The 23,669-nt window shown below is 43.2% G+C and overlaps 1 protein-coding gene across 1 annotated transcript; it reads right to left on the reverse strand.

The window, feature by feature from the left end:
* Positions 1-690: 690 nt before the first annotated feature.
* GLO1 (glyoxalase I) lies at positions 691-11,330 on the reverse strand. The gene is made up of 6 exons (XM_056853085.1): positions 11,247-11,330; positions 9,694-9,776; positions 6,707-6,847; positions 3,094-3,161; positions 1,692-1,781; positions 691-843 (listed from the first exon to the last, which is right to left on the reverse strand). Exons 1-6 carry the CDS (start codon positions 11,325-11,327, stop codon positions 755-757), a joined length of 552 nt encoding a protein of 183 aa, XP_056709063.1. The 5' UTR covers positions 11,328-11,330; the 3' UTR covers positions 691-754.
* Between the last annotated feature and the right edge of the window lie 12,339 nt (positions 11,331-23,669).

The following is a 23,669-nucleotide window of genomic DNA, read 5'->3' on the forward strand; positions in this document are numbered from 1 at the left end:
TATCAACACAAAAGATTATATTATGCACGCACTTTTAAAAATACAACCCTTATTACCTAGTCCCTAAAAGACAAGAATGGTTGCATTTACTAACATTTATCCCATGCACATACACAGGGGTTATGGCAATCTTTAAGTGCACATTCTACCATAGTATGTTCCTTATATTGTTTGTTCTTGGATGAAAGGCTCTCCATGGCACCTAGTCTAGAGAATGGACTGGTTTCAGCAGCAATATGGGCTACACTTTTTACTCTAATAAACTGAACACTTCCATAAGAAATTGAAGTATTTGCAGAGTGTCACAAGATTTGCTTACTGTCATATATTGAGAGCTGAACAAATTCTAATGTTCAAATGGAGCACTGGCCCTATCAGTGGAAAAAGGAATAAGACTTCTGCATACTATTCCGATTTCAAAGGCATTTAAGTTTCCTATCTTTGTCTTTTCAGCATATCTGAATTAAGGCAAATGTAGCAATTTTCCTGCCCAAAACTTTTATTAAGACTAAGAAAGAAAGTATGGCAATGAAAGAAACTCTGCAAAAATCTTCAGAATAAGCCGAACTGAAAAGCCGGGGGGGGGGGAACACATCCAAGAAAAAAAGAAAAACAAGGGACCACTTGATTATACTAGATGGGCTTCGATTACTAAATAAACTTTCTTAAATCCAGTACATGCTTCACAACAGGAGAACATTTTTGTGTATTTTCAGTCTCTCTTGATAAAAGATCGCTTTGCAGTATTTCCAACTTAGGTAAGAGTCACCATGTGATTCGGATTCAGGATTTCTATCCAATAGCCATCAGGATCCTGGATAAAAGCCAGCCCTTTCATTTTACCTATAAAAGATGGAGATACTGTGAGAATTCAAAACTGCTACACATTTCAAGCCTCTCAAATTATATTGAAGAGCATCTCTCACAGACGACATCTGCAGAAATGGCAGACAATTTAAAGTGTTCATTTTTATGTCCCATTGCTATTCAACTGGAAGATTCAAGATGACTATCAGTTCTAAGAAAACTAAAACCATGCAAGTAGTTCTGCAAACCTAAACTGTATTCACATAGGATAAATGACTGAAACCTCATTGCATTTACTTGCCACAAGAATTACAAACAATAACTGAATTCTGGGAATCATGACACATAAAAACCACTAGCGACCAGGTACCTTCATGTATACTAATTTATTCTGCATGATAAACAGATATGGGGAGCGTTATGGCAACATCTCTTAGGCTTTCTGTGGCTGGGTCCCGCTTCTCAATGGAGTCTGCCATGGGGTAAGCACACAGCAATCCATCCATATTGTTGTGTACATACAGCCTCCTGTTGCATGCAAGGACTGATGGGCTGGGATAAGTGATTAAATGCTGGCTTTAAACAAATATTACAAGACATAAGCTTCTTCCTTAAATAATTCATAGTTACTATGAAATAATTCAGTTTTTTTGCAAATCATAGTTATTTTTTGCAAATCAAGCTAGTGATTGGGCAAGCGGGGGAGCAGTTGCTCCCATAAATCCAATCAGTGGGAATACTCTGCTAGGGGACATGAAGTCCATTAGGACTTGGCTGGTGCTATCTCAGGATTCTTTCCTTCAAATTTTTACACACACACACACACACACACACACACACACCCCTTAAGGGTTTAGAACCACTGGTTTATGGCAAAGACTTACCATCATTTGGTTTTTTGACAAATTTTACTCCCAGCTCCTCAAATCTTTTACAAGTTGCATTTACATCAGGGACAGCGATTCCAATGTGACCTGAACAGCAACAAAGCCACAATGATATGAGGACTGAATATGAGACTGATACTTTCTTTCATAAATCAATTATGTTTGCATTACTGAAGAGTGCATTCATCCTATCCCAACACAAAGAGAAGAAAATGTTATCCAGAAAATTTAAAGCCACATTTTCTGTGGGATCTCAAGGTGAGGAACTAACTTTCTCATGGAAAAAAACTTCTATACCAGTCCCAACCTAACGTATGAATGAGTGAGCAGTATACATTTTCTCTTTTAAAGCTGGTTTGGCCAACTTGAGCCCTCCGGCTCATTTTTCTCCACTGCAGAAAGTAGTAGAAACTTTGTTCTAAAGAATCAGTGAACAGTATAGGAACACAATCATATCTTGTAGTACAGTACTAAAGGTAAAGGTCCCCTGTGCAAGCACTGGGTCATTCCTGACCATGGGGTGACATCACACCCCGACGTTTTCTAGGCAGACTTTGTTTATGGGGTGGTTTGCCAGTGCCTTCCCCAGTCATCTTCCCTTTAACCCCAAGCAAGCTGGGTAATCATTTTACCGACCTCGGAAAGATGGAAGGCTGAGTCAGCCTTGAGCCGGCTACCTGAAACCAACTTCCATTGGGATCGAACTCAGGCTGTGAGCAGAGCTTGGACAGCAGTACCGCAGCTTTCCACTCTGCGCCACGGGGCTCTAAGTACAGTACTACAGGATATAATTTCATAGTTCTATGCACAGCAGGAAAAAAGAATGAAACTGACCAGAAAGGGGGGGGGGGAAATACTGCAAGTTCAATTTTTCCAATTTTAATTGGGGGAAAAAGCAGTAAGCCATAGCTACACTAGTGAACTGAAAAGCAGTAAGCTAGTGAACTGTACCACCTGTCTTGCATGACTGTCATTTTTTCCCCTCCGCAAAGGATCAGTCATAACAATGATAAGTTTTAATAAGCAAGAACTGGCTAAGCAACAAGGGGTGTGGCAAAGAGTAAGAAGAAAAGAACTGGATTTGTCTCTTCAGTCACTTGCAGATCATGGCCTCCTTGTCAAGATCTAGAATGTGCTGTCAAAATCTTGTGCCTCATATTGGGGGGGGGGGAGAGGAAGTGCTAGGTTGTTTTAGGTTTCTGAAGTGATTAAGAATGAGGAGTAATTTTGCCACTTTACGGGATATATGGGTTGAAAAATATTTTTAGTCTATATTTATGGCAGGCCTGAAAATGGATTGGTATTCAATTATGAGTTTTAGATTTTTTTAGAGGTTTACAGACAACGCTGAAATGAAAAATTGAGATTGTAAGGAAAGCCAAAGCATGTCACAACATACCAAATCCTCGTGGGTCTGAATTGCCATTGTGGTAAGCCTGGTTCTCATCATTTTCTGTACCCCAGTTGCTGAGAGAAGAAAAGGGGAGAAATGAAAGGAAAAGGGCATGTTGATGAATACATTTTAAAATAAACCAAAGACTCTTTACCATTTTAGAAAGCACAAATATTTAATGAGAGAGGAAGAGCAGAAAGAGGAAAAATACTCTGGAGAGCAGCAAAAATGAAAAGAATATCTATCCTAATGTGGTTGTACCCTAGAGTCCATTTCTATCAGAGCAAGTGCACTTCTGCTGTGGAAGCAATTTTTGCTAACTTGCCCCTCCTACTGCAGATCTGCCTGGTGCTGTTCTCCCTCCCCCCCCCCCCCCACACACAGACACTAGAGACAGCATTTTCCCAGGGCTATGATAGGAGGCAGGAAAGGTCCATTCCACTCAGATCACAAATCACAGGATTTAACCTACAGCTAAGCAACCAGTTAACAGGAGGACAAGCACCAGTAAACAGTTGTTATAAGTAATGATATTTTTTCTGAACTATGGACATTAGTATCTTTTACTTCATTTACAATAAGCATTTTAAATCAGGATGCAGTTCAAAGGTAATTATGGAAAGGCAATAGTCCCCTATGGAAAGTGGACACTGGCATCTTCCAGTTAATCAATGAACATTTTCATTTTATATTCCCCTTTACATTACCTCGTTTTATGAAAGGTACAAGATTTTTTTAAATTACTGACTAACCACAAAGATTTTCTGGAAGAGTAAAACACCCACTTGTTCCAGATGTTTCAGCAAGCAAGGTTACAGACTTCTGCTGTTTCAGAAAGATCTAGAAAATTTGTAGATTGGCAATAAAGTAAAAGCATTGTGAGCTGCCATCCACAGGGAACAGGGGTTGTCTGTTAACCAAATATGCTGGTTAACAAATCTTTTACCTGGCGATGAGAGGCCAGCTAGATTGCGCAGGTGACAACCATGCCTAGGGATCTGCAGCACAGTCTGCTGCCACCTGCTCAGCACTGCTGCTGTCTCATTGGCACCCCAACCTGGCAAAAAAGCAGCAGTGCCAAGCTGGGGGAGGGGGTACATGAATGAATCAGGATGGTCCCTCAGTATGCCAGTTGCCACTCAACTAACCTTTACTGTACAATTATTCTTTACGTTGGAGCTCTTGTTTTCAATCTACTCAAATAGTATCCAACTTAAACACAATTGGGCATCTCTGTATAATCCTGTTATTTCTTTCTTCAGTTTTTGTTTTTACTGTTCTATTGCAATTTGCCATCACTTGGCACTTTGAACGAGCAAAAGTTGTGATTTTTCCTTCAAAATTTTATACTGAGCTAAACCATACTAAATTATGTTCTTGCTTTCTACTTGTAATCTGGAGCGCCCTCACTGAATCTACACAGAGGGAAAGCATTTAGGAAGGCCCCTGTTGAGATATTTTGACTCCACAATGCCTTTCTTCTCATCCTTTCAACCAAAATCCAATTTCTGATGTACTCCTAGTATAGAACCCACCAACTGAATAAGCCTGTGGTAGCTGCAGACCAAAAGGTCTACACTTGCCATAAGTTAAACAAACGGGATACCTACTGAATGTTTACAATAAGAAAATGATGCAGACAGTCTGAATTGCCTTTCCTTCCCTCTTGTAACTGAGTAACACATGCAGCAATATGAAGTGGCAGAGTGGACTGTACTACTTCAGACTCCAGGAGTGATAGTTCTCCTACATTCGTAATTCCCAATAAGTAGAAAACTAGTACAACATGTAAAGTACTGGACCTGAATCTTTCACCATTGTGAGCTTTATATATTTATTTGCAGGGAAATTTTATATGCAGAAACACTGAACACATTACATTCTACCTGCCATCTAAAGCAGTACAGCCCATTCAGAATTCTACCACCTTATTTTGCTGCATGTGTAGACCAGGTGTGCATGTTGCTAGGATGGCTTGGTAGCCTGAAACCTTACTCTTTCTGCCTCTGCTAGAAGTACAGAGCTTGTGCACCGAAACCAATGTTCTTATTCACCATTTCACCACCATTGGTTCTAGTGTTGGGTCAGGATTACTAGGGCAGAGAGAAGATCCAGGCTTTGATTCTATCTCCCCCTCACCCCCAACGTCAGGAAATCAAAAACCAAGTAGAATTTCAGACATTGCTATCTTATACGAATAGGGTTGCCAGGTCCCTCTTCACCACCGCCGGGAGGTTTTTGGGGCGGAGCCTGAGGAGGGCAGGGAGGGACTTCAACGCCATAGAGTCCAATGGCCAAGCGGCCATTTTCCCCAGGAGATCTGATCTCTATCGGCTGGAGATCAGTTGTAATAGCAGGAGATCTCCAGCTATTACCTGGAGGTTGGCAACCCTATATACGAATCATACACTAAAGGAAAAACCCACACACACAAGAAGTAAGCCTCAAGTACTGTTTCAACGACAAAAGGCACAAAGTATATAAGGTAAGAGTGGATGCAGATAGAGCCTCGATTCTTTGTAGGCAAGCTCTTTGCTGTAGCCCACAACCATCTTTTTCTCATGTTCACACTATGCTACATATCACTTATATTTTTAAAAAGTTTTAGATGACAGGGATGTTTCAGATTTATTCTTAGCACTTCATTGCAGTCAAAACATTCTGGGTAGACTTTCGTTTTTGCAGTAATAACATATGGTGACACACTGACAAGAACTGAAAGACACTTTGTTATGATTTGAAGCATATGCTGGAATGAATGTTTTATTTTTAAGAGCAAGTGACAAGCATATGTTAAATTCAAAAAGCATTGCCTATATAATGAGTATTACCTTTAACAACATTATTTTTTCGTATTTCTTTTCACTTTGGAGTCTAATCTCTCCCAGAAGACTATTCTATTCGTGGGAATTTACTTGTACATGTCAAGTACTCAACTTTTTTTTTCCATTTTAATGCCTACTAATGGTATAATTTTAATGGTATACTCCAAATGTAGAAAATTACCTGAGTGGTAATATACTTCCCCCTCCACCGCCCCAAATGACATAGCACACTTACTGCTTCATGTGGGACCAAAGTTTAATTTTTTTTCTAAATGAAAATTAACAGGGCTTCTGACTCCTCAAAAGTTGCCTTGTCTGCCCTGAAAGTTATTATCCCTGATCCAGGGTGTTTCAGCAAACTGCTGTGGTTACTCAAGGTATGCAACAGGTACTCTGCTCTCAAGACTTGTACAGTAAGGTAGCATTAAACTAATCATAGCTATGATAATTCCCTGGGGGGGGGGAGGGAATCGAGATAGCCGACAATACGTAGCTACAATTTGGATGTGAGGGCGATCTGGCTGTGACATCTGTCACCCCATTGATCACCAGGGTTGATTCAGCTGATCTGGCTAGCTAGGCAGGTGTCCTCTACCTCCCTCACCCCTCCATGTGCATCCCTCCCGAAGCTGCGCGCTCAGTGGAAGAGGAAGGCCATCCCAGATAGAAGGAATGTACCGTTCTTCAGTCAAGGGTAGACTCGCCAAACAAGCTCAAGGTCCATTTGTGGGAGAACATAGAGTAGCTATAATTCATCTGTTAAAAATATGTAGACAAAGCAATGTAACACTCACTGTGTGAGTTCCAGTGTGGCCTTCCTAGAAAAAGTCCAAGCTGTTTTCTCTTTGGCATCTTTTGGAATATCATTTTTATCTTCGTAAGCCAGGAAATAGAGGGAGAATTTCATAGCAGGAAAGTCACACTTCTGGAGTAGCCTACAAGACAACAGTTTGATATGAAGTCATGAGGGAAGAGGCAACAGGGCACCGCCAGATATATTCAAATACGTGAAATTGCATTCTTATGCCAAAAGGCGCTGAACACTTACAGCTATTCTGCAGTCACTGAAAGCAAAGCTAGAAAAGCAATACTTCTACCACTTGCTTTTCAGCAGGGAACAGGGAAAAAATATTGCTGCTGCTTACACCATGCACTTATTTAAGATGTGTGCAGATATTAAAATGCTTTAAGACTTCAAAAAAAGCCAAAAGATGTATTGGGGCACAAGGAACATTAGGGGTACATGGACTCCAGACCCAAGTCAGGCAGAACTTGACTAAGGAATTAAAAATCCAGAGGCCGCAGCAGAGAAAAAGTGCTCTAGAGAGGCCTATGTGTCAAATAGGTGATCTGCTAAGTTGCTGTTAAGAACTGAACAAAGCCAGTTACTGAAGGACTCTCTGGTAAGTTTCTAGAAGAGAAAAGCAAAGAGATTTATGGTTAAACTGGCCCAGGTGTCTCAAGGTAGGAGGGGGCACAGCTAATGCAAAGTAATAATTTAGAATAGAAACAGCTGCTTGATGCAACATGTAAAGAGAGTGTGGAGGGAGACTGAACAGGCATGGTTAGGAATTGCTAAAATCATGCTTAAGCCTTTGCTTCACACGTACATATGACAGTATGTCAGTCTTGGACAAGATGCATGGCAGGGGGAGTTGCAAGGAGACAGTGTGACTGAACTTTTCACCTTCCCATTTAAACTAACTGAAGCGTTTTTCCTCAAAAGTGGACCATCTAGCAAACATGAACTTAAACAATCCAGAGAGGGAGAAGCCCAGAGAAAACGTTACCATGCCAAGAAATTCAGCTTGTTTCTATGGTCTCCAACCAAGCAAGAGCAAAGCTAGGTACAACCATGGGTGCTAACCTCCTCCCTGCCATCCCTGAAAAGGCCAGACATGCTCTCTAGCTCTGAAGTGACTGGCTGACCACCACATACCTTCTATTAGAACTCTTAATTCCCTAGAGTGAGATACTATGACGTGTTTTGCAGGTTTTTACTTGATTATTTGATGCCACTAATGTAATGCACTATTGTACTTAGTAAACTGGTTTGATCTGTAAATCCAACTTGCTGTGTGTGGTTAGTCTTGCTCTCACTAGAATTCCGAAGAAGAACCTGCAGCATGGCAGCCTATTTAGCTAAGCAAAGTGCAACAGGTTTGTAACAACAGCCTACAGAAAGATACAATCCCTGGAAGGTGACAGTACAAGGTGGGTTACATCCCGTCACTAACTGTAGCACAAAAAATATACAACAGAGGCCTGTAAAATCTGCACAACCCAAACTAGGTATGAAGCAGGGGGGGTGTTTGTTTTTGGAGGGCCTCAACTGTCACATTTTGTTTTCTAAGGAAAAGATATATTAACTTTGCAAATATCGTACTTATGCAAAAAAAAAACTTTTCCAGGGGCTCAACATCTTTCGCTGTTTCATCCTCACAACAATCTTGTGAGGAAGGTTAAGTTGAATGTCCCAGTTCAATCTATGAGCTAAATTGGGATCTGAACCCAAGTCAGCAAGACCCGGTGTTGCCTAGTTAGTGTCAGAGTAGGATCTGTGAGTCACCGGTTCGACTCCCCGTTCTGCCATGGAAGACTTGGGCCAGTCATACACTCTCAGCCTACTTCACAGGGTTGTTCTGAGGATAAGATTAAGGAAAGGAGAACAATGTAAGCTGCTTTGGGTCCCCATTGGGGAGAAAGAAGGCATAAATGAATCATAAATAGATAAATGTCTTCTCAGTCTGATTCTCTGCTCACTACACCACATTGGCTATTGTGGTTGGACATGGGTTCCGTAACAAAACTTGGAACTTCTGAACAAGAATACACAGATCAATTGTTGGCTCTGTGCTGTACCTTTTAAAAGAACAAAGTTAAATGCCAAGGCTGTTTGCCCAGTTTGAAACAGGCCACGGAGCTTGCGCCAAATGTTACGCAACAATAATGACAGAAATGGTAACTAAATTGGTACTCCCTTCTGCATGGATGCTCACAGAACCATTCTAGAGGACAAGCATTTTCCTCTTCTTCCCAGCTTCCTTAAATTACTACTCCTGCTGAACATCTTTACCTTTCACTCAAACAGCAAAATTAATCCGCCAGAAGCAAGGAAATAGAAACGAGCCAATGGTGTTCATAACAGAGTCGCATCAAATCCTCATACACCCTATTAGTCAAGATTTTCAAGCACAGACGATGACAGTGGGTACTTTGTTAAGATCAGACATGTCATGTAGAACTGGTGTTCTCAGTTTACACCTATGTGTAAAGACACAAACTTGCTAGAGGTACTTCTCAATTAAGGCAATATAACTTCCCACTGAATAATTAACAACATGTAAGAATCATCAGATCATTCTGCGAATCAGTCCTCCTATGCCATGATACTGCCTCAGGTCAAAAAGCTTAGACAGTAAATTTCACCTATAAGTAGCATGTCTTATTCATTATTTGAATTTTTTGAAGCCCATTCAAGTTGGAATCCAGAATGTAAGCGTTCTCTCACCCTTCCTCTGCCATTAGCTGTAGTAAACAAAATGCAGTGTGTGATTTATTAACTCTGACACTGCAAACCTGCTCAAAATTACTCCAGTGTAAGCCTACAAATTTCAGTGAGCTTAAACTGAAATAACTCTGCATAGGATGGCAGTGTAGGTCATGCAGAAAGTGAGTCCTGAACTTAAGTCTCTAACTTTGTACTTTTACAGAACTAGCAGGTACGTTTTTTGGAAGAATACGCCGTTAAAAAACCTAATCTGAAACCATTAACACTTACGTCATGCCAAGAACTCGAGTATAAAAATCAAGCGACTTCTTAGGATCCTTTATTCTTAGCATTGTTTGTTGTAGAATAAAATCCTGCAGAAAGAACATCTGTTATACTCTGGTGTACTATGAAAAAGTCAACATTAGAATATGGGGCGTGGGGTTTCAATTAATAAGTGAAATACAGGCCCAAACAAAGTCAAGGCCAAATGATATTAATATGATCTTACATAGCTAAATAAAAAATTTCCATAGAGGAGCAGGACTAGATACGGAACACATGCAAATGCGATTTGTGTAAATCTGAAGGCCACATATAATATACAATTGTAACAGTATATGCCACCGTGTAGACTTGATTGACAGAATTATAATTTCATACTGTTAGGAGATGGCAACTTTTCCCACGGTTACCAGACTTGTCTATTGATTCAGAATTTTTACAATCAGCCACAAGAAATAATGCAGGGAATGACAAAACAGCATATATTATAAACCTCAAGAAGCATTTTGCCAGATCACTCAAAAGGGAAAGTGGTCATCCTGAGCTAGCAGCAAAACATATTTTTTCAAACTGGGGTTGGGATGAGCACTAGAATGGCTTAGAAAAACACTGATGAAATGCTGGGCGGTACACAAATCATTTTACTGAAAGAAGGACCATTTGGGGACCTACTAAAACTAGGAACAGCGCTTGCCCATAGACAATACATAACTGCCCACAAAGTTTTAGTACGTCCCGTTGTGGGTAATGTATTGGAATGGTAAATGTGTGTGTGTGTGTTAAGTGCCGTCAAGTCGCTTCCGACTCACGGCGACCCTATGAATGAAAGTCCTCCAAAATGTCCTGTCTTTGACAGCCTTGCTCAGATCTTGCAAATTGAAGGCTGTGGCTTCCTTTATTGGAAAGTGTGTGTGTGTGTGTGTGTAAAGTGCCATCAAGTCACAGCTGACGTACGACGACCCCTTTTGGGGTTTTCATAGCAAGAAACTAACAGAGGTGGCTTGCCAATGCCTTCCTCTGCACAGCAACCCTGGACTTCCTTGGTGGTCTCCCATCCAAATACTAACCAGGGCTGACCCTGCTTAGCTTCTGAGATCTGACGAGATCAGGCTCGCCTGGGCCACCCAGGTTTGCTTATTGGCAAATACTGAGTTGTTAAACCTGGAAACCAGTCACACCCCTGGCAAAGTAAAGAATACGCACAGGCACACCCTGCAGAAACGCCACCCTTGTCAAGCACATTTCGAAAGAGTTATTTTAAATGCCCGCGACAGCCTACTGAACCATTCTGGGAGGGATTTGAATGTCCAGACGACGGCAAAAGCAAACCCGCGAGCGAAAGGTCACAGCCAGGGAAACGCCTCTGCCTGGCCCGGTCCGAAACAGGGGGCCCCCCTATCCCATTACGACCCCGCAACCCGCGACCTAAGCGGACTCCAGGCCCATTCGCACACTCCATACGAAGGAAGAGAACGCGCTGCCCCTATCCCTTCTCTCTTGCTTTCCGCCGTTGCTCTTCCACTTTACCCACAGCTCATTTTAAAGTCTCCTCGCTTTACCTTCGTGCTGGGATCGGGATCGGAGCAGGCACTAAACGCTGCTTCGTCAGGCAGACCGCCGGCCTCGGATTGCTCAGACATGTTGGAGCAACGCTCCCGGACTGCTTTCTTCCCAAGCCGCCTCCTTATCCCAGCGCGGCGTTTTATCGCAGCGTCGGAAAAGGTGACCCGAGAAATCTGCGACCAATCGCTACCGGGAATGCAAATTCAGGCCGGGTCTCTTTACCGATCTCCACCAATAGCCTTTTTGCCTTTTATCCCTTGGAAGCTCCTTGATCCATTGATCTTGAGCAGCATATATCTAGTGTTGGAGGGATATAAGGACTGAAACAGATCTTGCCACTGGCAATGTAGCCTTGGGGTCCCTATCTCCACCAACAGCAGCATAGCCACAGAAGCCGTGCTCCTACAAGTCCCATCATACACTTCCCTGCGACTTCATTCCCAGATTGCAGCACTGTTTTTTTTTTCTTTTTTAAAGGAAAAGGCATAAGCGGCAAAGCCGGCTGAAAACACGTATTTCAGCGATCAAGGTGCAATTTGGTTTTGTTTTTTTTTAATACAGGGTGAGTGACAGCATTTGATGGGGCAACAGAATGCCACCAGCTTATTGCACTTGAATGAAAGATCCCGTTCCGAGCAAAGAGAACTTGCAGCCAAATGTTAATATAAGATGTTATGCAAGTGGTTAAAATGTATCAAAAACTTTAGACATGTTTTGACGTTCACCAAACTGTACCGGAAATGTGTTCGTCTTTAACGTGCTGCAGATCTTTCTTTGTTTTTTTTAAAAACGTCTGGAAATTTTTAATCAGCCATGAGGTTTAAACACGCACACAAAACAGTCACTCAGACAGCCCTGCTGTATACACTTCTCAGCCCCAGTCATGATGGGTATTTGCTAGTTCTTGGGGAAATATAATGGCCTTAACATGGGTATAACTTGATGGGGACACCGGGACTCAAGCCCCCATCAAGATTTCCTGGCAGAGGTGTCTCACCTGGGTGGCTAGACAGCATCACCATGTGAGTCCATTACAGCGTGATTCTAAAGAGAGTTATACCTTTCTAATACCACTGAAGTCAATAGTGTTAGAAGGGTGTCGCTGTTTAGGACTGTACTGCCGATGTGTTAATCTGCACCTGCTTCCTCCTGGTTATCAATGAACAATATAACCTAGGTGTGTAGGAGAAGGCTAAGCCTATGATTCTCCTATGTAATGTCAATAAGAGTTTATTCAAGAATACCATCAGTCTATATATCTAATTCCCATGTGTGTCCTGTACCTGCCGATACTTAAATCTGCAGATAGGGAGCACACTTCCCTGCAACAGGTTTTTCTGCAGACTTGGAGGACCCCCTGGGTCTGCCAAAAACTCCAAAAAGGTTTTTTTTAATGTAGGGTTTAAATCCCCACCAAACTAAATACAGCGTTACCTCCTTAGAGCCTGGCAGTGGTTGCAATGGTGGAGGAGCCTAGGATCCACGGTGGCTGGCACGGGGACCCACGCTTGGCTCGGCAGCTGGGCACCATTGGGATCTGCGGCCACCCCCCCATCACAGACCCCCCCCCCCACTTATATATCTAATTCTCATTATGGCTAAATCTGTGGATACGTAAATCCAGAGATTGGAGCCATGAACAGACAGGACAGTTCTTTCTATAAACCTGCGAAAAGCCCCAAGTGTGCAAAAAAATCTGAAATTACAAAAAAAAAAAAAAAAAACCATTGACAGATTAACCTTCCACTTCCAATCATAGAAGCAGCACATGTCTCTTTAAGAAATAAATGCCTTTTCAGTGGCCACTGTGGGTATTGCTAGGCAAACGTAATAGTATGGACAGCCTTCCTGCTGTCAGTAAAAGGCAGGGAGAGGGGGAAGGGCCCTTTCTAGGGACCTTGAGGAAGGACTCATTGTGACCAGGTCTGGTAGCAATATTGGGAAACTTGATATTGCACGAGACATCCAGAACTGGCTGTTTGCTACTGTTCAACAGCAGTGACACCAAACCAGTGTGATGTAGTGGTTAGAGTTTCAGACCAGGACTTGGGAGATCCAGGTTCAAATCACCACTCTGCTGTGGAAGCTAAAGTTGCCTACCTCCAGGTGGTTGCTAAAGATCTTTTGCTATTGCAACTAATCTCCAGGTGACAGAGATCAGTTCACCTGGAAAAAATGGCTGCTTTCAAAGGTAGACTCTATGGCATTATACCCCGTTGAGGTCCCTCCCCAAACCCCACCCTCCTCAGTCTCCACCCCCAAAATCTCCCAGTATTTCCTAACATGGAACTGGCAATTCTAGTAGAAGCTCATTGGATAACCTTGGGCCAGTTACTAGGGTATCAGGTCCCTCTTCGCCACTGATGGGAAGTTTTTGGGGCGGAGCCTGAGGAGGGCAGGGTTTGGGGAGGAGAGGGACTTCAATACCATAGAGTCCAATTGCCAAAGCTACTATTTTCTCCAGGTGAACTGATCTATACTGGCTGGAGATCAGTTGTAATAGCAGGAGATCTCCAGCCACCACCTGGAGGTTGACAACCCTACCAGTTACACATTCTGAGCCCACCTCACAGGGCTGCTGTGAGAATAAAATGGAGGAGAAGAGAATTATTTAAGCTGCTTTGGGTCCCCATTGTGGAGAAATATGGGAAGTGGGGTATATGGGAAGTGAATAATAAATACAGCTGCAAATAGGGGGGAGTCAAATGAAAGGCAGATTAGTGTGTAGGAAGTAGAGAAGGAAGCAAGGAAAGTTGAGGGTGTGACAGCTGCCAGGAGGAGGGAAAGAGGAAATAGTGTGAGGAAAGCTCTACAGGGAAAAGGGAGGTCTCCCTAAGACCTTGTGGATTCCCACACATGGAACTGGGCCTGGCCTATTGGCCTGCACTGTGCTACTGGGCCATAGTTTTTCCATGCACAGGCTGCCAGGTGGAGGGAAATTTAAAGACGAGGGTAAAGAAAGGTAAGTTGGCTGGTAGATGGGAATGAGAGAAGGACGCAGGGAAAAGGGAGTGGTGAGGGGGGGTTTCATGGGAGAGAAAGAGGAAAAGGTGGGGGAATCAAAAATGTCTCCCACTTATTATATCCATTGCTGAACCAAGCAATAGAGTGTAGATCAAAAAACACACACAATGGAGCAGGACAGGTGGTAGGGCTGCCAAACCCCAGGTACTAGCTGGAGATCTCCTGCTATTACAACTGATCTCCAGCCAATAGAGATCAGTTCACCTGGAGAAAATGGCCAATTTGGCAATTGTTCTCTATGGCTTTGAAGACCCTCCCCAACCCCTGCCCTCCTCAGGCTCCACCCCAAAAACCTCCCGCTGGTGGCAAAGAGGGACCTGGCAACCCTAACAGGCAGGAATAGGGTTGCCAACCACCAGGTGGTGACCAAAGATCTCCTGGGATTACAATTGATCTCTAGGCGATGGAGATCAGTTTCCCTGAAAAAATGGCTACTTTGGAAAGTCAACTCTATGGCATTATACCCCATTTAAGCCCCTCCCCAAACCCTGCCCTCCTCAGGCTCCACCCCCAAAATCTCCAGGTATTTCCCAACTCAGAGCTGGAAACCCTTGATGGGGGCAGGTACTTTTCTGCAAGCTTGGGAGAAACTCCAGGTTTGCAGGAAAATGTGGAAATAAAAAAAAAAAATCCAAACCTCAGATTGTGCAAGTGCAGGAGAGGGGAATGAGACAGATGGGGAAAGTAAAAGGAGGGAAGAAAGGTAAAGCTCGAAGGGGAACAGCAGAAAAGGGCAAAGGTGGGAACAAAAAAATCTGGGTTGGGTGAGTGAGTGGGGACAGAGGCTGCCAGGGGAGGAACATAAAAAGGAAGTAGGTAGGTAGGTGGGACAGAAGGCAAGGGAGGAGGCAAGCTATAATGGAGAGACAAAGAAGAAACACAAGAAGGAGAGGGAATGGGGACATGAGACTCCCCCCATGAGAGGAAGTTGGTTTTTTATATGCCAATTTTATTTGCCTTTTAAGGAGAATCAACCTGGCTTTCCCTGCCTCTCCGCACAACAGACACCTTGTGAGGGAGGTGAGGCTGAGAAAGCTCTAAGAGAGCTGTGACTAGCCCAAGGTCACCCAACTGGCTTCAAGTGTAGGAGTGGGGAAACCAACCCGGTCCAACAGATTAGAGTCTTCTGCTCATGTGGAGGAGGGGGGAATCAAACCCAGTTCTCCAGATCAGAGTCCACTGCTCCAAACCACTGCTCCTAACCACTACACCACACTGGCTCGCACAAATTTTTGAAAGAATTCTTCCCTCCAGCAACAAGGACAGCTTGATCTATCTGAGTTTATGAGAGGAAGCAGCAGATGAAGAAGCATCTTTTGATCATAAGCCAATGAGCAACAGGTAGGGTGGGGGCAAACCCCAGCCTCCAAGAGAGGATCAAGAGCTTGTTCTGAGATGAACAGCAGGAGCCCTTCAGCCATTGGTGCTACTTAGCACAGTTCTGCCAAGGAAGCAGAGGACCAAAGGATCACCTTCACACAGGAGCACTTTCATCAAGGAAAATATGCAAACCCCAAATACTTGCAACACAGCCATTAATGGCAGCAAAGCCTTTTCCACAGTCACAGAAACAGGATAACTAAGTTATCTTAAAAACAACTTTCCTTTTCTTTAAAACTAATTAAGTGTCCCTTGTAAGGCTTGCTACTCAGCTACAAGTATAAGGAGCAGAGATACTGATGCCGTAACAGTGCAATCCTATAGAGAGTTACTCCAGTCTAAGCCAATTGAAATGAATGGGCTTAGACTGGAGTGACTCTGTAGGATTGCGCTGTAAATCACCTTGACATTTCCCATTTTGTAAATCCGATCAATTGTTCTAAAGGTGGGGGAAAAAATCTATCTTTTGAGCTACCTTTCTATAACTGAATCTGTGGTCTCCCAAAGTCCTTCAGAGGCTATGCTCAATATAGTTTATATTTTTTAAGTGAATTGGCTCTTCAGCATTTCTGTGATGGTAGTCTGTGTCACTGTCCTATTTTAGTAAGTACATGATTTTAAGTCTCTGCATTTGAAACCAAATATTATTGTTGATATTTGTACCAGTATTAATATTTATGATTAAGTATACTTAATAAGTACACTTTTATTGAGTCTCAGAATCTGTCTGTCCTTGATTTTACTGACCGTAAGAAGATAACCTGGATTTCAAGCTCTATGATCCGTTGCCCCTTCCAGGCAAGACTAATTCACTACCCACACACACACACACACTTCATCCCCCTTTTACATTTACATCCTCACTATTAAATTGTATAGGTAAAGAAATACTGGTTGGTGATGTTTCAACCCCCTGAAACACTGGTCTTGCAAGCTACCTGCTGAGGGGCTTCCCTTCACCCCATTCCCTCCTACAGAGCCCAGTACAGTAAAGCAAAACCATGTTTTTGAGCTGTTTTTATTGAATCTTGGACTTTGGTCCTTTGGCTTGTGGATTCAGGATATACGGTATAGAGCTACAAGTGCTGTCCCAGATTAGGCTCCAGGTTTGGCCCAGCCTGTGCTCCTTCTGGAAAGTTGAAAAGTCTGCATCCTTGATTGCCTGGCTGCATAAAACTAGTGCAGGGCAAGAAGGTGCTGGTACATATATACTCATTCTATCCCATTATCGGGTCATCAGATTCTGTGATCAACTGTCAGTTTTATTCTTGTGCACTCCTTAGAATGCCATGTATCCTTCCACATATAGTTCCACATATACTCTTGTTTTGAATCCTTCCACCAACTGTAAACGGATTTAATTTTCTTCAGAGCAGAACAGGGAAACTGCTCAGTGCTTGGTGGAAGAAGTGAATTCACTGACTCTCCCTAGTGACTCATCTGTCTTTTTGAACAAGGTCAGTTGAGGTACCATATTAACCTGGGGGGTGGAATTGACATCTTGAGCCCTGCTTTAGAGTAGGAGAACCTACTGTCCTTGATCTTCTCTAATGACCCTGATTCATTGCTCATGGTAAAGAAGACAAACCTTAAAATGTTGGTCATGTTCTATGAGAAAAAGTTGGATCTTGTGTCACTAATGGATTGCTAAAGAATTTGTGGGAGGCAGTAAAATATCTGACATGACTTGGTAGATAACGGAGACTCCAAGACCTTGGTAACAAGGAATGTTAACAGGGATTGAGTTGCCATGTATTCAAGGTCCCATTTGTAAATTATGCAGCTAGTTTGCTAAATATACAAACCAAGCACATTAACTGTTGTATTATCTACCACTTTTCTTGGATCTCTTCCTATTATCTGCCACAAAAATGCAAGAGGAGAATAGAAAACATACCTTTACCTGAGCCTTTGCTCATGCCCTTTTTTGAAACAACAGGTTATAGTTTGTGTGTGTGTGTGTGTAAAGTGCGCTCAAGTCACAGCTGACTTATGGTGACCTCAGAAAGGGGCTTTCAAGACAAGTGAGAAGCGGAGGTGGTTTTCCATTGTCTTCCTTGGTGGTTTCCCTTCCAAGTACTGACCCTGCTTAGCTTCCAAGATCTGACAAGATTGGGCTATATATGCTGCCTTCCCACCCAGGATATAGCTTACCTGGGAGGGGGGGAAAGGATGGAGCAAGATTGTGTGCCCTATAGTTTCTCATTTCGTTGTTCCATCAGTACACAGCTCTGCAATTAATGTGCAAGCAGAGGTTACCATGTTCCTGTTTTTCACCCAAATCATGAACCCCTTATTGGGTATATATTTGGTTGATATAGCAGAGTTTGCCCAGTCATGGAAATGTGATATTGAGTGCAGTAAAAAACCCAGTCCTCCTAAGAAGTAAATTGCAAAAAGTAAAACTTACATTTTTTCAAGTAGATTCGGTTCACATTCTTGTTGAAGTTTATAAAAGAAATAGAAAGCCTAACCTAAAGAATACATTTCCCTATACAAGTGGCTAGCTAATCCAGCATCACGTGAGTGCAAGTATGATATATTGTTTCTACAGGAAAAACCTGTAGAAACGTCTGCCTCCATGCAGGTCCACGTGGAAAGAAAGAGAGGCAATGGCTACTGAGAGAGAAGGAGGGGTCAGAGGGCAGTCCCCAGGTTCAAAGAGGAGCATCCCATTCAAGGAATAACACCTACACACTGAGTAAATTAGCCTCCCCCGTGTCCAGGCATGCTGAGTCGCTCTCACTCCAACACCCTTGACATAAATGCTAAATATACTTCTGCATACTTTAGCTTGTAGAAATTGGTCTTGGTTGGTAGAAATGGAAGGCCTTCAGTGGCAGCTGAAATAGTTCAGTGCACAACTACCTCCTATGATCTTATTATTGGGTTTTTATTGTACTAACCAGTGCTTTTGTAAACTGTAGGATTCAAAATGGAGGAAGAGGTAGACAATAAAGAACCAGATGCAGCTGAGCCTGCTGCTGTCCAAGACAATGCTCCTGAGCCTGATCCTGAGCCTGATGAGCCCCCAGACACAGCCCCTGCACCAGAGGATGCTCAGCAAAGCCAGGAGCCACCAGCAGATGCTGAACAGGGTGCTGTTCCACCAGAGGTGACAGCTCCACTGGATGAAGAAACTACAGGAAGTGAACGTTCTCGATTTAGGCCCTCTCCCCGTACAACTATAGAAACTGGAAGCCGCAGAGCATCTAAATTCCGTCGGAGTACCAGTGGAGTTCAATCCCTACAGGAAACTCTGAAAGAAAAACAGGTTTGTAATCGATGTATGGGGTTACGCATGATAACTGCTGCTAGAACAACTTTTGCCAGACACTGGAAACAAAAAAATGACTCCAAATATAGAGGAATGGTTGGTTAAAGTTAAAGAAATGTATGTATTAGTTAACAACACATCAAAAAAATGGTGATACAGTGAGTCTAGATGAGCTATGGTTACGAGCTGTAAATAAAATGGGAAATCTTATAATCAAGGGTGAGAAAGGACAATGTGCAGCGATGATAGTCTAGCTATTTTACAGAGGACTAAACCCTGTATTCGGTGTGGTAGTATGAATGAGGATATTGGAATAAGTTGTAATATAGAAATTTTGTTAATTTTTAAAGTTTACACATATATATTGTATTTTAAATTGTGAAGATTGTGTGTTTTTTGTTGTTGTTTCTTTTTTTGAATAAATAATTTTTTTAAATGGTGGCAGTTTTTGTAGGGAAAAATTCTTAACTTTCATTGACATTTGGGCATATCCTTATGAAACAACTTTTTGGAGCACTCCATACTAAGTTGATTTTATTCCCCTGCCTAACAACGGGCAAATGGTTATGGGCACTCTCATTCAGACCTTTTTACGGGGGTTGTAAGGAAAGCACCAAATGTTAGCTCAAATAGTTTGGACATATCATGAATGATCTGACTCAAACTGGTGAGTACAATTTTCAAGAGAGAGAAAACGATTGGGGAGACCTAGAGGTCTGTAATATATTGACGTTGTTCAGTACTCTGCACGGGGCTGCATGTTGTGCAGTCCTAATCCAGATAATTCCTTATGTAGAGTGTGGGACTAGGAGCAACCCAGTCCTAAGGGGTGGAATTCAAAAGCAGGAAACTGGTTCTCCCCACTTGCCACTGAAGTTCCATTGTGTGCATTAAGTGCTATCAAGACACTTCTGACTTATGAATTAATAACCTCCAAAATGTCCTATCACAAACAGCCTTGCTCAGGTAGGTCGTGGCTTTTTTGATTGCATCAGTCCATCTCATGTTGGGTCTTCCTCTTTTCCTGCTGCCTTCATCGTTTCCCAGCATTATTGTCTTTTCCAGTGACTCTTGTCTTCTCATAATGTGACTAAAGTACAATAGCCTCAGTTTAGTCATTTTAGCTTCTAGGGACAGTTCAGGCTTGATTTGATCTAGAACCCACTGAATTGTCTTTTTGCCAGACCACAGTAGAACACTTAGGGCTGTTTAGCCTAGAAAAAAGGTGAGTAACGGGAGATATGATAGAGGTTTATAAAATTATGCATGGCATGGAGAGAGTGGACAGGTAGAAACCTTTCTTCCTCTCTCATAATACTAGCACCCAGGGTCATCCATTGAAGCTGCAGGGTGATAGATTCAGGACAGACAAAAGGAAGTATTTCTTCACACAGCATATAGTTCATTTTTGGAACTCACTGCCACAGGATGTGGTCATGGCTGCCAACTTGGAAGGCTGTAAAAGGGGAAGGAACAAATGGAGGATGGGGCTATCAATGGCTACTAGTGATGCTGGGGAGCACAGACAGCATGATGCTGTTGCAGTCTTCCTGTTTGCAGATGCAAACATGCCGTATGACTAATACAGAGAGAGAGGAGGAGGGTGCGCCGTCTGCTGCAAGCAGAAATGAAACTCTTGGGAGGGCGTTTGGTTGAGTTTGCCTGCGGACCTTCCGCCAAAATTGGAAACAGGAATTTATTTTCCTGGGAGTTTGGTGAGTGAATAACAGTGCAACCCTACTCCAGTCTAAGTCAATTGACTTAAGTTAGTTTAGATTGAAGTAACTCTGCATACAATGTGATTGTCAGTTTTGTATTCTGTACCATAAACCTGTTTTTCATTACAGTATGGGTTTTGAGAGGGGGATGTTTCAGGGGGAAAAGAATAATTGAAAGATTCTCTGATATGCAGTAAGGGAAGTATAGGATTAGTTTCATGTTATGTGTTTAAACATGTAATTGCAGTGACACCCTTTTAAATACCCCTTTTCCTACTTTGTAGGCACGATTTAGAGAAGCAAGGGAAGGCCGTAAAATGAAAATTAATGCTGCATATAAATATATATTTGAAGTTCTATCAGACCAACTTGCTTTAGACGTTACAGGCGTGGAGGAACTAATTTTAGATGGCCCAACGGTGAGTCTGCTTTATTACAATTACTTGAAAATTAGTAGTTGTTGTAAAAGCCTTACATCAGTAGCAAACCAAGAGAGCCAGGGACAGGAAACACAAGCTGAGTATCAGGTGGGGTACTGTAGTAAGAAGCTAAAAAGGACTCTCTACCACTAGTGACATCACCTTACCATCCCGCTGTTCCTTTCAACATATGTGTAAAGAATGCGTGGCACACCTACTGTCTATACATATCACACTAGCAGCAGCTCTTTCTAAAAACCAACGAAGTCAAGATGGCTGTTCAGTGGGATTCCTGATTGAACAGGCGAGGCTCTGCATACTGCCTAGGGGTCTGGGTCCATAGATTGAAGTCCTCATGCCAGGTGAGCTTTCCCTTTGGTCACAAGTCATTCAGGTGGCATGTGTGTGTGTGTAAGGTGCCGTCAAGTCGCAGCCGACTTATGGCGACCACTTATGGGGTTTTCAAGGCAAGAGGCTAACAGAGGTGGTTTGCCAGTGCCTTCCTCTGCACAGCAACCCTGGACATCCTTGGTGGTCTCCCATCCAAATACTAACCAGGGCTGACCCTGCTTAGCTTCTGAGATCTGACGAGATCAGGCTAGCCTGGGCCATCCAGGACAGGGCTCAGGTGGCATAGCTAAGGATAACTTAGTCAGACATCCAGACTTACGATCAACAACAGTGTAAAGCATATCGAGATTTTGAAGAGTTACTGTAGGAGGGCAGGGCTGCCAAAAGGGGGAGAAGACTTACAGGAACAAGATTTTAGGAGCCCTGGGTCACCATGGTATCCCATACAACCAGACAAGTCTTATGATTTGTTTCCTTGTGATATTTAGATTAGGTTTGCATGATATTGAAGTCTTAGGGAATCTTTGGTCAGAGGATCCATGACTGCAGCACTATATAAGGGAGGCTCTAGTAATGTTCTCCTTGCTACCATGTCTTGTGTCACAGCCATGATTGTGCTCTTGAGAAGTATAGGGACAGGGTTCAGAAACATCACCCCAAAAGGAAAAATATTCTTCCTCCAGACCAACAACAAATGTAAATTGGATTCCCCCAGAATGGCTGACAACACAACAGAGCTAACTAGAGCCAAGTGGACAAATTCCTTCTGCGCCTCCACTTACAACTCATTTAGACCTCCCTCAAATTCACACCCATGGCGTAGAGTGGTAAGGTGCAGTACTGCAGTCCAAGCTCTGCTCACAACCGGAGTTCGATCCCAACGGAAGTCGGTTTCAGGTAGCCGGTGCTAGGTTGACTCAGCCTTCCATCCTTCTGAAGTCAGTAAAATGAGTACCTAGCTTGCTGAGGGTAAAGGGAAGATGACTGGGGAAGGCGCTGGCAAACCACCCCCTACACAAAGTCTGCCTAGTAAACTTCGGGATGTGACGTCACCCCATGGGTCAGGAATGACCCGGTGCTTGCACAGGGGACCTTTACCTTTAATCAAATTCAGGAGAACAGAATGAGAAGATGCCCAATTACAAGTAGCATTGTTAGGGTACCAGAGCTTAGTTCTGAGGTACAAAGGGCCAGAGGCAAGGTCTTTTCCACTATCTCATTTCATCATGCATTAGATATGACAAGAAGGAACCTGGAAGGACTTGTGGGAGGCATCTACTTTCCCTTCCCATTATTTCTTCTTTCACTTTCCTGAAAGCCCCCATAGCCTCTCCCCTGTTTCTGCAGGCTGGGAAATTCCTGGAGATTTGGAAGTGGAACCTTGGGAGACAAGATTTGGGGAGGGAAGTTGCCTCAGCAGGATATAATGCTGTAGAGTCCACCCTTAGAGGCAATTTTCTCCAGGGAAACTGATCTCTGACATCTGAAGATCAGTTGTAATCCTGGGTGATCTCCAGCCCTTACCTGGAGGTTGGCAATCTAGTTCTCCTAGAGGAAATGACAGCTTTGGAGGGTGGGGCCCATGGTAATCGACCCCTCCTCAAACCCTCCCCACTCTCCATCCCCCAAATCTCTAGGAATTTCTTAATTTGGAGTTGGCAACCCTATCTCCTTCCTCCCCAAACAGCTAACCTGCCTTTATCTGCCCCTCTGTTTTAAGATTTCTCTCCCCCACACACACGAGCAGCCTCTCCCTAGGAAAGCTGTGGCCTGGGTTAGTGGTCATAGCCACTGGGCCAGACCACTTGCATTGTAGGGAATCCGCAAGGTCTTGTGGGGTGATACCTCAATTTCCCCTCTATCCCCCTCCCCACACTATTTTCTGTTTTCCTCCTCGGGCAACCCCCATATCCTCTCCCCCTTTCCCTGCCTTATTCTCTTTTTCTCAGACATTCTCCAACCTACCTTTTATCTGACTCCTATTTTCTGCTACTGCTTCCAGGTCTTGGGTTGCCAACCTTCCAGCAGGACCTAGATATCTCCCAAAATTACAATTGAACTCCAGATGATACAGATCTGTCCCCCTGCAGAAAATGGCTGCTTTGGAGGTGAACTCTATGGCATAATATCTGGATGAGGCCTCTCCCCTCCTCAAGCCCTGCCTTCCTCAGACTTTACCACAAAATCTCCAGGAACTTCCCAACTTGGAGCTGGCAACTGTATACAGGCCTGACCCCAATGTGCCCTCCC

The sequence above is a fragment of the Euleptes europaea genome, chromosome 7, assembly GCF_029931775.1.
Source record: "Euleptes europaea isolate rEulEur1 chromosome 7, rEulEur1.hap1, whole genome shotgun sequence".
In the NCBI taxonomy this organism is placed as follows: domain Eukaryota; kingdom Metazoa; phylum Chordata; class Lepidosauria; order Squamata; family Sphaerodactylidae; genus Euleptes; species Euleptes europaea.

Excerpts from the sequence above, each read along its gene's own strand:
- GLO1 (XM_056853085.1), bottom strand. The coding sequence starts at position 11,327 with ATGTCTGAGCAATCCGAGGCCGGCGGTCTGCCTGACGAAGCAGCGTTT. Across the intron at positions 9,777-11,246 it reads ATCCCGATCCCAGCACGAAG|GATTTTATTCTACAACAAAC; the intron begins GTAAAGCGAGGA and ends TTCTTTCTGCAG. Across the intron at positions 3,162-6,706 it reads GCCACACTGGAACTCACACA|CAACTGGGGTACAGAAAATG; the intron begins GTGAGTGTTACA and ends TTCTTCTCTCAG.